This window comes from Dipodomys ordii, unplaced genomic scaffold (genome assembly GCF_000151885.1).
Source record: "Dipodomys ordii isolate 6190 unplaced genomic scaffold, Dord_2.0 Scaffold158, whole genome shotgun sequence".
Classification (NCBI taxonomy): Eukaryota; Metazoa; Chordata; class Mammalia; order Rodentia; family Heteromyidae; genus Dipodomys; species Dipodomys ordii.
Genome location: NW_012267374.1, coordinates 2,264,655 through 2,278,642, shown reverse-complemented (window position 1 = coordinate 2,278,642; position 13,988 = coordinate 2,264,655). Strand labels below are relative to the sequence as shown.

Here is a 13,988-nt window from a genome sequence, read left to right as displayed (position 1 = left end):
AATTCATGCATGCAAGGCAAGCACTCTGCTTAGTAGCTACATTCCCAACAATCAAGTTTTGATCTTAAGTGGAAAGATGCAGGGACAGTGATGCTGACAGTCAAGTCTTCACAAAAGCAGCTCCCTGAAAAGACTTTTAGTTACTACAACCTAGAAAGCACTGTATTCCTGACTTTTTTTTTTGGGGGGGGGCAGGAGGGGGGAGAATGCTGTACTGGGACTTGAACTTAGCCTGGGAGCTGTCTGAGTTCTCTGAAGGCTAGTGCTCTACCACTTGAGCCACAAATACATTTCTGGCTTTTTGTGATTAATAGAAGATAAAAGTTTCATAGATTTTTCCTGCCTAGGCTGGCTTCAAACCATAATCCTCACATCTCAGCTTTCTGAGTGGCTAGGATTGCAGGTATGAGCCACCAGTGCCCAGTTTGCAGTCATTCTTATGTAAGGCTTACCAAAATTGGATTGTAGTTATTACATGAAAACAGCCTTATTTTACACAATTGCACACACAGAACCAAAATTTAAAAAAAAAACAGAACTGATAAATAAGGTTTATTGCTGAATTTTCCCAATTAATATTATAGAAAGTTTTTTTAATCACAAATTTAATAAATTATTGAAAGCCCAACAATGAACTATATTTTATATTTTTTTTAAAAAGTAGAAAAGTGACATTAGAAAATTTTGTGAAAAGAATATCATCTACAGTAAAGGAACATGAACCAGAGAATAAGCAGTACAAATAAATACAGCACTAAAGGAGTTCTCAGTTCAGTCACCACCTAGAAATCACCGAGTTAGGAGACAGATTCAGTTTCAGAAGTTAAACACAGTATGTGTCTGAACTAGCCTGTCCTGTCTCTGCCTCTTTTCTAAGAAAGAGCTTAATTGTTGCTGGGATAACTGCTGTACATGAATCAAAGAACAAGGAGGGGTTGTCCATCTCCCCAATACCTGAACAAGAGAACAGTTAGGACAGAAATGGCTTTGGCACTTTAACCCTTATACACTGTCCCACACCTTGTTACTCGGATATTGTAGCGTCACATGATTTTAAATATTTCTACATTTTTATGTACACAATATATGTATATATACAGTAATTAAATTCCTTCATTGTAAAACAGTTCAGATTTGTCCAAGCAGCTCACTTTAAATCTCTGTATTAGCATTTCCTGTATACAGCTTTCTTATTCTATGCCATACAGTTCACTGATGGTTGTTGCTCTTTAACCTACCTTCTGGGATTGACTTAAGGCTCTAGTTCAATGCAAACAGTTCAGTCATAATATGAATCTTGTAAGGCTCAAATCACACACCAATGATTCTCTCTTTTGAAGCGGTTTCTCCTTGTTGAATGGATGTAGTATCTTGTCTGGGTAATCCATAGAGATATATGGAAATACACACAAGAAGGGCTCCCAGAGCAAAGGTGAGTGCTGAAAAGAAAAAGAAGTTTAGCCTGTATTTGTGCCTTTATGACTAACGATCATCAATTTAAATTTTTTTAATTTTAATTGTGTGGTTACACTATTAGATCATAGGAGAAAACAAGTATTCTGTCTTATGCTGGTAACATTTTAAGAAAATTATCTTAGTCTGGTAAAATAAAAAAGGTATGATTGGGGCTAGGAATGTGGCTTAGTGCTTGGCTAGCATTCATGAAGCCCTGGGTTCAATTCCTCAGTACCACATAAACAGAAAAAGCCAGAAGTGACGCTGTGGCTCAAGTGATAGAGTTCTAACCTTGAGCAAATGAATCTCAGGAAGAGTGCCCAGGCCCTGAGATCAAGCCCCACTACTGACAAAAAAAAAAAAAAGTATGATGAGTTACCATACATAACTTTTCAAGTTGATAATTATCCCTGTCTTGGACCACTCTTTCAGATGTAAAAATTGATTATTCGGAGGTTACTCTTGTTTTTTCTAAGTGTCTTCTGTGTGGGTATTCTTTAAAAAAATAATTTTATTAAGGTGATATACAGAGGGGTTACCATTTAATAAGGCATGTAATGAGCAATTTCTTTTTTTGGACATTTTTACCCCTTCCTTTGTTCTCCCCCAGTTCTTGAACCACTCTAACAAAGAATATAATCCTATGTGATTTATATTATATATACTATATGTAATATAGAAATAGATACACAATATAGAATAGAAATATATAAATAGAAGGTGCAGTAGTTTGGCTTTTCCATGATACCAAAAATTTGTAGAAGTTTGGAAGACAGTTTAGCCAGATGCTTGTGTTGCTGCTCACACCTATAATACTAGCTGCTCTGGAGATTTGAAGATTGGGAGGATCAAAGGTCAAGGGCAACCTGGGCAAAAAAAACAGATCTGAACAGGAAGTTGGGCATGGTAGTGCATAGCTGTCTTCCTAGCTATGGAAGAAAATGTACATAGAAGGTTTACAATCTATCTAGACTGGCCTGGGTAGAAGTGTGAGACCCTATCTCAAAAATAACCTGAGCAGAAAGGGCTAGAAGTGTGGTTTAAGTGGTAGTATACCTGCCAAGCAAGCATGAGGTCCCAAGTTCAAGCCCTAGTACTGCCAAAAAAATTTTAAAGATGATTAAGTAAAATGTATTGTGACCAGTAATCCAAACCACTGAAAATTTCTGAATAGACCGTATAAAATTACATTTCTTGACAGATTTACCTTTTTAAAAAAAAAATCTTAATTCTGAACATCAGAATGTAAGAAACTGAATTACAACTAGGCTCATCTAGACATGTAGACATTATATAAATAAGTGCTTAACATCAAAACTACATTCTAAGAAAAACTGAAGCATATTCTACATAGAGCACAAAGTGGCAACACTTACATATGGCTACCCAGTTCACCCCAACTAGAAAATACCAGCTTTAAGAAAAGTAGGTATTTTACATTAAAATAGATTGTGAAGAGAACATTGACCAAAAACATTTTACACTGTTAACAAATTTTCCTCCGGAGTAAAGACATAAGGATTATAACATAAGGATTGATAAGAACTGAAATTTAAAAGTTGACTCAGGCCTGTAATCTAGCTACTCAGGAAGCTACCATCTGAGGACTGTGGTGCAGAGCCAGCTGTGCAGGAAAGTCTATGAAACTCACCTCCAGTTAACCACCAGAAAACCAAAGTAGCACTATGGTTTCAAGTGGTAACGCATTAGACATGAGTGAAAAAGCTCAGAGACAGCACTCAAGCCCTGAGTTCAAGCCCTACAACCAAAAGCAAAACAACAACAACAAAAAACTTCACTCAGATCAGGTAAGAACTGCAACTAAAGGAAGGCCCACAAATACCCAGCACTAATCTGGTAAGTGGTTGGTCTTGAACAGTTTCCTTCCTATGTAATGGGCCTATTCTTTTGTTTTTGTTTTTTTTTTGGGGGGGGTCCACTCCTGAACTCTGGGCCTGGGCGCTGTCCCTCAGCTCTTCAGCTCAAGGCTAGCGCTCTACCACTTGAGCCATAGCACCACTTCCAGCTTTTTTTTCCTGCTTATGTAGTGCTGAGGAATCGAACCCAGGGCCTCATGCATGCAAGGCAAGCGCTCTACCCCTGAGCCACCTTCCCAGCCCGTAATGGGCCTATTCTAAGCCGGTCATCGGACGACCCTAGGGGACAGGTGATTTTGTTAATACTTCACAGTTAAGACACTCTAAGCTATGTAACTTCATTATGGCTTCAAATAAATGGTACAAGCAAAATTTGAACTTATAACATCAGTTTTGTAAGTTGTTTTGCAACAAACTCATGCTCTTTTGCTAAAAGAAAAGAATAGGAAGAAAAGGACTGTTATTGCATAGTTTAAAATCACCCTGTTTATTGTTGCTGAAATAATTTAAAACCCAACTTTATGCCAAGTGAGAAAGCTAGGGAAAATTAGGGCTAGCACAGCAGAAGGGTGCCAGAATGCAAGCTTATAATGAGTTTTTAGTTATTAAATGAACAAGGGTATCATTATAAAACTAAGATAAAAGTCTACATTTGGGTGTGTATGTGTGACGGTGTATCCATTCTGGGGCCTGAATTCAGGACTTAAGTTCAAAAGGCCTTTATGCTTAAGGATAATGTTCTACCACTCGATTCACAGCTTTTGGTGCTTAACTGTGAGGTAAGAGTCTCATGGATTGCCTGCCTGGGCTGGCTTTGAACTGCAGTACTCAGATCTCAGCCTCCAGACTAGGTACAAATATAGCCATGAGCCACCAACACCTAGCATTGGGTTGCATTTTTAAAACAAATTTTGAAGTTCAAAAGAGGAAGGTGAAAGTTGAGAATTTTTTCTTTCCTCGAAATAAGCCTGATTAGTTCAATTCTGAAAGTAATCACTTCCTCAAGTTCTTGTCTGATTCTGAGTACCTAATCATGCACTACCCGCTCTGTATGAACTGGCTTCGTGAACTGGTTCAGACACCCTCCCAGGTTCCAGACCCACATAACTCACACACATCCTCCTATACAAATTGTTCAAAGGTTACGTATAATACCCAATACAATATAAATACTAAGTAATTTATTCTAGACTTTAGAGAATATCAACAAGAAGGAAGTATGTACACATTTAGTACAGATGCAGACTGTTCTTCAACATTTTCCAACTGGTTGGTTGAGTGCATGGATGCAGAACCTGCAGAAGCTAAGGGCCAGCTGTTTTCCTGTGTCTTCACACCTTGGGAACAGTGAGGCCTAAGTTCACATATACCAAGTCAGCAGCAGCAGGACTGCTCTCATTCTACAACCACAAACTGCTGCACTTGTAGAATAAATTGTGGTAACAAAAGTAGAATTCTTTTCCTGTTTACCTCTTATAAAAGTAGAATTTCTCTTAACGCTGTGACCAACTGCCACTTCTACTATGAGGTGAAATAAATCATGGAAGTGATAGTGTTCCCATGTGAAACAGTGGATTCATTACAAACTAAGACATACTTATCTGTAGTCCAAACAGTATCACTGAAGCAATGGTAGAAAGGACAATGGCTGCGGCCGCAGAAAAGCCTTTCATGATGTTGTCTGTGTACTTGACCACCACAGAGGTATAGAGGCCACCAACACTTGCAAGAACTTGGGATAGAGAAATAAATAATATGAAAATAAATAAGACATTGTTTAACAGGTAATTCTTTTTTTTTTTTTAGGTCCAGTCGTGGGGCCTGAACTCTGGGCCTGGGCACTGTCCCTCAGCTCTTCAGCTCAAGGCTAGCGCTCTACCACTTGAGCCACAGCGCCACTTCCGACTTTTTTCTTTTTGCTTATGTGGTGCTTAGGAATCGAACCCAGGGCCTCATGCATGCAAGGCAAGCGCTCTACCACTGAGCCACCTTCCCAGCCCTAACAGGTAATTCTTATCCCCAGAGATGCCACACTAATTAACCTAAGAAGAGGAAAACTTTTCTTTACAAACAAGTTTCTGAAAGTCTGCTAAAACTGAGTTGTAGGTCCTGAGATGCCCAAGGGACTTTGTGGGCTGTGAGCTTATACAGTTATTGCTAACACATTACATTCTTTTGATTGTGAAGGCAAAATTGCTTTGGGATAGCTATCCCACAAAAGTCAATAAAACCAAAATTACATTTTTAAACTTATTCACAGTATCAAAGGAATAATTTCAAAATACAATACAGGCTTAAAACACATCCAGCTTCTTAAAAAAAATAAAGGATCTACTCAAAATTTTAATTCCTGGATACTTACAAATGACAAACCAGACATAGTATGTGTAACCATAGAAAAATCCTTTGTGTTTAATTTCAGCTCCATCTGACAAGTAGGCACCAGCTAAGGTCACAACAATCCCAGATAGATACATCTGAATGTTTCTCACCCAAAGGGATGTATCTGAACTCTTCAAAACCTTTTCAAAATATACTCCTGAAAGAAGAGTATAACATAAATGTATTATGAATTCATTTAAAATGTCTTCCACGTAGTAGAAGTGTATAAAGTGTGATTTGGGGAGCAAATCTAATCATTAGTTACACAAACATTTTCTATTCAGGTCATGACATGCCATCTTGAGCATTACAATTTGCTTTTTTATAGCACTCATACAGATTCATGCCTAAGAGGGAACATTATAAGCTACAATGACAAAGGGTGGTTAAATTATTGTAAGACAGTTTACCCCTGAAGGAGATGCTTTGGTCACTTGAAAAACTACTGTAAGAATTTTCCGATAATATCCCTGTAATATCTGCTGGGTAATGAATTCTAACTTCGACAAATCACCTCCAAAAGTCTTCAGTATGCCAAGTTTAAATAAAATCCGCTAAATGTAGCCATTTTCCTTTCCAGAAGGCCCTATGGATTTCTAACTAGGTATATTGTATGGGCATTTTTCTGAAGTTGAGAGTTCCTAAGGGGTACACCATGGGAATACTTTCCCAAATTCAGGTTTCTCCTTTCCAACGAAACAGGCAATATTTTATTTCCAAATCCTGCCTGTTCTCCTAACACATTTTTTTAGACCTACTTCTTGAGCCATACTAAGAAAGTAACTTTGGAACTAATGATCCTTCTACCTCTAATTCCTAAATAGCTAGGATTATTGCACCACCACACCTGGAAATATTTGCATTTTATTTGACTGATTAGAGAACTAATTGTTGCTATACATGTAATCAAAGGCCTTGTTTGCTGATGTTAGTCATGTTCTCTCTCTCTCCCCCTTTTGGCTGCTACTCTTCTGTGTTACATCTTCAAGATACAACTTCATCCATTTCTTTACTATTCCCTAGTTCCTAGTCTACTAAGAAGAATTGAGGCTACAGAACAAAATAGAAATGGAGCTGTACTATTAACCACTATAGCAGCAGAGGTTCACTTAAGGATAACTTGAATTCCAGAAAAATAGGTACTTGAGCTTTCTGAAGGCTAATTTGCTCCATTTTCAGATGTTTTTTTTTTTTTTTCTATTTACTTTTGTGTTCTTGGAATGGTCAAGAATGACAAGTTTACTCAGTGGTAACTAAGTTAAATCAGGACTGAGGTATGAAATGAGTCAAACGGGGCCATAATTTACTAGAAAAGTATCTAAAACCAATATGGTAACAGGATAACAGAATGCTTTCCTGACTTACCTGCAAATCCTGAGCACAGCACAGCAATAGCTATAGCACCAAACCCTAGTAGTGGATTCTGTTCCACCTGCAATATTAATTTTTAGTTGATTTTAGTAATAGACTAGGCAATTGAAAAAATGTGTTATAGTTCTACTATAACATATTTCATGTCAAACACAACTATTCTATAGAATATAAAAAACCAAATAAAAAGACCAATCTAGAAATTAACCAGAGCACTTAGAGTGTCCTTTCCATCACAGACATAGGATATGAGTAATGTAACATATTCACCTCCTACATCCTAATACCAAAAAGTACCACTAGCACACAGTTTTGCATAGTTGGCCTGCTGCTTTTCATTTCCGTCACTGCCCTAATTGGATTTCCATGATCCATGATAATGATTTAGCTTGTTTATTCCCTATCACCTATACGGTAAGTGCTAGCTTCATTGAATTATCACCTATAAGGTAAGTGCTAGCTTCATTGAATTCTGACCACTTCATTGAGTTTTGACCAATATTTATAGTATATCTTCTGTGTACCAGAATCACTGCCATATAATGGGTAATAGTAATTGTAGTAATAATAAAGAAGGTGATGATACACAATCCTGGTTCTTAAATGGCTTCACGGATAGAAGACTGATAAACATTCATAATTACAATACTGTGTGTGAGACAGTGCCAAGCGATACATGTCATCAGTCCCCACCTACTGCTTCAACCTTAATTCCTTTCTTCCCTGAACTAATTCTGTAGATCTATGTCTTTCCTAAGAGATAAAGACAGATACTCTCTCAACATCAGTGAAATTAGAGGGATGAGTCTCACTACTGTAATAAGGATGCATATATCTTGTTCTTTAAAATAAATAAGCCTAATGTACGGAGAGTAAGTAGCTGAGAAGAAAGCTTGATCTAAAATGTTTATATGAAGAGAAAAAGAAGAAACAGGAGACATTGTAGACCAATGGCTCTCAAAGTATCCCTGGACCAGCAGCAGCATCACCTGGGAATTCATTAGAAAGGGAAATTGTCAGGCTTCACCCCAAACCTACTGAATTATAAACTATGGGGATGGGCCCAGCACTCAGTTTTAAGTAACTTTCCAGTTGTTTTTGATGTAGAATAAAAGTAGAGAGCTGCTGCTACACCATAGACTAAATTGATTAATGTGGATGTTTTCCAGACACAAATTATGAAACAATTTCATCTGACATCTGCTAAAAATAGAGTTTAATCAATACTTGCGTTCCTGTCATGTTTAGACTAGTGACAAAAACTGTTGAATGGTGACATGGACATGATGGAAATTTTGGAAGAACAACAGACATGTTGGCTGCTACACAGCACAGTTGAAGAACATGAGTGTCAATCCTGAGTAAATCAAGCTCAACCCTATAATCTTAACAACTCAAGAGGCAGCGATAAGAGGATTGAGGTTTGAGGCCGTCCTGACATAAAAGTCAATAGCTGGACAGGTGGTGCCTACCTGTTGTTCCAGTTATTGGGGAAGCACAATGGCTGAGCCAATGTGCCATCCCCAGACAAAAAGACCACAGCCCAGGCTGGCCCAGGCATAAAGCAAGACCCTACCTCAAAAATAACCAAGGTAACATGGGACTGGAGTCATGCTCACATCATAAAAAATTTGCTTAGCAAGTGAAAGGCCCTGAGTTTAAACCCCAATACCACAAAGGAAAAAAAAAATTAAACTCCAAGGTAGAATTCCATGGCTGGTGAGAAGATGATATAAGAGGTTCTGAAAATGAGGTTCTGGTGAAGACTTCAAAAGAACACAAATGAACATGAGGGCTGGGACCGGGAAGGTAGAATGCTTGACTAGCAAGTGAGAGACAGAGCTCAAACCCAATACAGAAAGAAAGAGAAGACAATAAATCATCATTAAAAAAAGTAAACACAGCCGGGTGCTGGTGGTTCATGCCTGTAATCCTAGCTACTCAGGAGGCTGAGATCTGAGGATCACAGTTCAAGGCCAGCCTGGGCAGGAAAGTCTGTGAGACTCCTATTTCCAATAAGCCACCAGAAAACCGGAAGTGGCTCTGTGGCTCACCAGAGTTCAAGCCCCATGACAAAAAAAAAGTAAACATGAGTTGGGCACTGGTGCCTCCAGCCTATAATCCTAGCTCCTTGGGAGGCTGGGATCTGAGGATTTGGATTCAAAGTCATCCCAGGCAGAAAAGTCCCCCTGAGACTCTAAACTTCAACTAACCACTCAAAAGCTGAAAGTAGCACTGTGGCTCAAAGTGGTAGACCACTATCCTTAAGCATAAGAGCTTGGGACAGCACCCATGTCCTAAATTCAGGCCTCGTGACTAACAACAACAAAAGAAACATGATGCATAAGAGCATCTTTTCTGAATTCTGATTAAAGGAACAAAAGGACTTGTAGATCGCCATAAGAATGTAACTAGGAAGACTTTTTTAATACTAATAAAAGAGTAACCAACCAAAGAGTAAGTGAAACCTTGCAAAAACATAAAATATTAAAGAAAGCTTTTAAAAGTATTTACTCTTCAAGGAAAGAGTCTTGAAGTAGACAGCAAGGATATAGAATTACACAAATCAAGTTTCCATTTTTAAAAAGAGGCAATGAAAGAGCACTTTGAATATAATGCCAGTGGAAGTGAGTGACTGCAGCTGTCATTGCTCCTTTGAGCACAAATCTTACTGATGACATGAAGAACTTAAGCTTAATAGTCATCAGTGGAAAACAAGTTGGCTTTCCCTAAGGGTAGAACACACCACACTTCCTTACAGAAAGGATTCCCATGGAGTAATGGAGCTGGGAGTTGCAGGTGCAGAGATGTCATAGAGATGGCACAGCTTTCTAAGGGCCTGCTCCCCAGGGGACAGAGCGACTCCTGCAGGAAAGGCATTGATCCCTCTCAGCACATGGCTTCTGAAAGCATCCTCTTCCCAACACCACCGTGAGGTCATCACACTTCAGCAAGAGTTTACTCCAACCACACCAAGAGAAAAAGAGAGCCAGGCGCTGGTGGCTCAGCCTGTAATCCTAGCTATTCAGGAGGCTAAGATCTGAGGATTGCAGGAAAGTAAACTCCATGAGACTCTTATCTCCAATAAACCACTCAGAAAACTGGAAGTGGCGCTGTGGCTCAATTGGTAGAGCACTAGCCTTGAGCTAAAGAGCTGAGGGAGCACTCAGGCCCAGAGTTCAAGCCCCATGATTGACCAAAAAAAAAAGGAAAAGCAAATACATCCAAATGGGATTGAGACAAAATTGAGTGAGAAAAGCCCAAGTTGTTCTTTATACATGAGAACTTTGAGCTCACTAAAAGTTTACCCTTTGTAGTATTAAAAATACAGTGAATGTTCAGACAGAGAAATGCTTGTTAAGCCTGAACCATGTAGCTGGGCACTACCAAATACCTGACCCATAAAAACCATTGAGAGATAATGTTGTAGTGAGCAAAAAGAAAACATCAAGTCAGGCATAGTGGTGCATGCCTATAATTACAGCACCTGGGAAACTGAGACAGGATGATCCAAGGTTTGAGGCAAGCCTGGGCCACACAGTGAATTTGAAGACAATCTAGACTATAACAAGACCTCATTCAAAACAAAAAAGAGCTAGGGAAAGAATCTAAGTGGTATAACAGCAGAACTGAAAACTAAGAAGACATTATGCATTCTACTCTAGAAAGCATAATATTTATAGCAAACCTAAGGATGGATAAGAACTCCAGAGGCAAAGAAATGGACCAAAACTAGTCAGATGAACTTCATAAATACAAATGCATCTTACATTCTGTTTAGAAGCCGGGTGTCCGGTGGCTCATGCCTGTAATCCTAGCTATTCAGGAGGCTGAGATCTGAGGATTGCAGTTCAAAGCCAGCCAGGGAGGAAAGTCCATGAGACTCTTATCTCCAATAAACCACTCAGAAAACTGCAAGTGACCCTGTGGCTCAAATGGTAGAGTGTTAGCCTTGAGCTGAAGAGCTGAGGGACAGCGCCTAGGCCCAGAGTTCAAGCCCCACAACTGACAACAGCAACAAAAAAATTGTTTAGAATAAATCCACTATACACAACATTTGAGACAAACTGTATTTATGCACCACAGTCAGTTATAAAATTGATACTCTGCTGTCCCACAAATAATATAATCTTAAACTGATTTAATAGTTCTCTAGTATCAAGAAAGTTATAACCCACACTAGCAAACTCAGGGAACATCTGGAAATACTGTGAAGTTTCAGGACATAGAGGAGTAATGACAAAGCATCTGCAAGAGAAATACAGGGCAAACTGGTGAGGCAGGAGGCCGGATCTGGCAAGTTTCTGTCTAGAAACCACACCACATGAAGTACAGTAGTATTTAAAATGGTGCTGGGGGGAGGGTGGGTAGACCCTGGGAGGAGCTGGAACATGACATCCTCATTCACAATGGACTAAGTGAGGATTCACACTATTCTGATAAAAGCGAAGTAATGAGAGGCACTCTGCCCGTGCTCACTGCTGAAGCTAACAGCTTTTCACATATTGTTTCCTGGACTTTTCTAAGGGTGAGGTATTGAAGCTCATATTTAACACATTTGCGTTCTCAAGTTATTTCTCTGAAGTTCTATAACTGATTAAGTATGCACTGCCTATTCGATATCTTGAAGTGTCACCAATAATATAAGGATGCCTTGGCATCATCTGAGAGCAAGAACTCAATCTAAACACATTTTCTGACATTTCTTCTCTACCAATCTAGAGAATAGCTGTTTAAAAAGAACAGGCTTTCAAAAAAAGAAGAAGAAGAAGAGACTTTCTACTTGTACAAGTTCTCTGTGCACTTTCCCAGCTGCCTTCTCTTCAAGAACGATGGTCCATTTGTTAAAAGTTGAGGAGAGTGTTCAGTATGGAGGGAAACCTGACCTTCAGAAAATGATAACAAATTCTACTTCCTACTTCTCCTAAGGGAAATAACTGAAGCACACTGTATTAAAAAGAAAAAATATGTACCTTAATATTTAATCTTGATATCTTCACATGTAAGGGGTTTGTGAGGAGAGAGGTTTTTGTCAGTACTGGAGTTTGAACTCAGTCTCACACTTGCTCAGCTTGCTTACCTGGCTAGCCTCTACTACCTAAACCAGACTTCTAGTCCAGCTTTTTGCAGGTTATTTTGGAGATAGAGTCTTAAGGAATTTTCTGCCTAGATTTCTTTGAGCAGTAAGTTTCCAGTTGTTAGCCTCCTGGTACCTAGGATTACAGGCGTGAGCCACTAGCTCCTACTTTTATTAACAATGATCAAAACACTTCTCCCCTATTGCCTGACAGCAAGAATGTGTGCCACAGACTGTGAGTTAAGGAAGAATGAAAATTAGATGAAATAATCCTAATCCATTGTTTCTGAGAAGCTAGCTAAAAGTAATGAACATACACACCATGCACAATTTCAAAGTTACTATCCCTAGATAAGTTACTTCAACTGGCTGAAATTCTTTTTGTTATCCCTCAAACAAGGTAAAATACATTATGAGTAGGGTACCTTCCATCTCTAATATATTGTAACATTCTCCAAGAAACAGACAATGGTTAAGTATCATTATCCCTATTCATCACATCATTAAATTAAATGTAATCATGCCATATTCAGCAGTGTGGCTGAATTGTACAAGGCTAAAGTGTATACGAGGTGTTTCCTATTTTACTTACTGTATGCATTTTCTTACCACAACTTTTGTAGCTTGCACTGGCTTCCACTGAACTAATGTGACTCCACCACACAACATAAAAACTGAAATCCACTGTAATTTGCTGAGTGTCCGGTTCAACATCAACACAGTACATAAAGCAGTACAGGGAATTTTCAGTTGGTATGTCACCTAGAAACACACCTTGAATTAGTATACTCATGTAGTCTCTGATATTATATTATTTCAGATATCCTTAATAAAATTGAGAAAAAAATACTGGATAACACAATAGATTAAAGTCCGTTCACCACAAAAATCGTGTCTAAAAGTCAGAGCTGCTGCTTATCATCCGCTCACCTGATACACGGCTGCGTCCAGATTACTGAGCGCCAGGAAGGCCATGTTGTTCTGCACCGCATAGACCAGAGATGGCACGCTCAACTTCATCAGCTCCTTGGGGCTCCCCAAGACGTGCTCACTTAATGAGGCCTTGAATCGACCAAAACTGCCGGTTTCTCTTTGGAAACAAAAAGACATGGGAAGGGGAGAAGGGAGGGAAGGAAGGAATAGTGGGAGAAAAATGAAGGAGTAACAATGGTCAACAAGAAAGGCACTCATTACCTTACTCGTGTAACTGTAACCCCTCTGTGCAGCACCTTTACAATAAAATTTAAAAAAAAAATTTTGGGGGGGGGTCTGGTCGTGGGGTCTGAACTCTGGGCCTGGGCGCTGTCCCTCAGCTCTACAGCTCAAGGCAAGCGCTCTACCACTTGAACCACAGCGCCACTTCCGGCTTTTTTCCTTTTGCTTATGTGGTGCTGAGGAATCGAACCCAGGGCCTCAGGCATCAAGGCAAGCGCTCTACCACTGAGCCACCTTCCCAGCCCTAAAATAAAATTTTTAAAAAGGACATGAAAGGGTGATGAGGCAGATAGCTGCCAAGCATTTTTTTTTTTTTGCCTTTCTGTCCTTGCTTTTTTTGTAAATCCCAATGTTGGGGGTAGAACCCAGAACCCTATGCATTTAGGCAAGTACAGTACCACTGAGCTACTTGCTTTTGGTGATAGGCTTGCCCAGGCTGGCCTCCAAACTTGATTCTCTGTCTCCCAAGTGCTGGGATTATAGGCATGTACCACCACACCCAGCTTAAAGAGTATTCTTTTTTTTTTTTTTTGGTCCGGTCATGGGGCCTGAACTCTGGGCCTGGGCGCTGTCCCTCAGCTCTTCAGCTCAAGGCTAGTGCTCTACCACTT

The 13,988-nt window shown here is 39.4% G+C and overlaps 1 protein-coding gene across 3 annotated transcripts in view; it reads right to left on the bottom strand.

Annotated features, from left to right (window-relative positions):
* Positions 1–539: 539 nt before the first annotated feature.
* The window catches only part of Slc35a1 (solute carrier family 35 (CMP-sialic acid transporter), member A1), a 26,691-nt gene continuing 13,242 nt past the window's right edge, over positions 540–13,988 (bottom strand). For 2 of the 3 annotated variants that reach the window (XM_013032885.1, XM_013032887.1), the window contains exons 3-8: positions 13,093–13,252; positions 12,772–12,924; positions 7,080–7,146; positions 5,695–5,871; positions 4,930–5,064; positions 540–1,439 (exon numbers count right to left, since the gene is read on the bottom strand). In XM_013032885.1, the coding sequence (XP_012888339.1) occupies positions 1,312–1,439; positions 4,930–5,064; positions 5,695–5,871; positions 7,080–7,146; positions 12,772–12,924; positions 13,093–13,252 (820 nt within the window). In that variant the 3' untranslated portion in view covers positions 540–1,311. The remainder of the gene's footprint in view (positions 1,440–4,929; positions 5,065–5,694; positions 5,872–7,079; positions 7,147–12,771; positions 12,925–13,092; positions 13,253–13,988) is intronic. The other variant, XM_013032888.1, reaches the window with a different exon arrangement.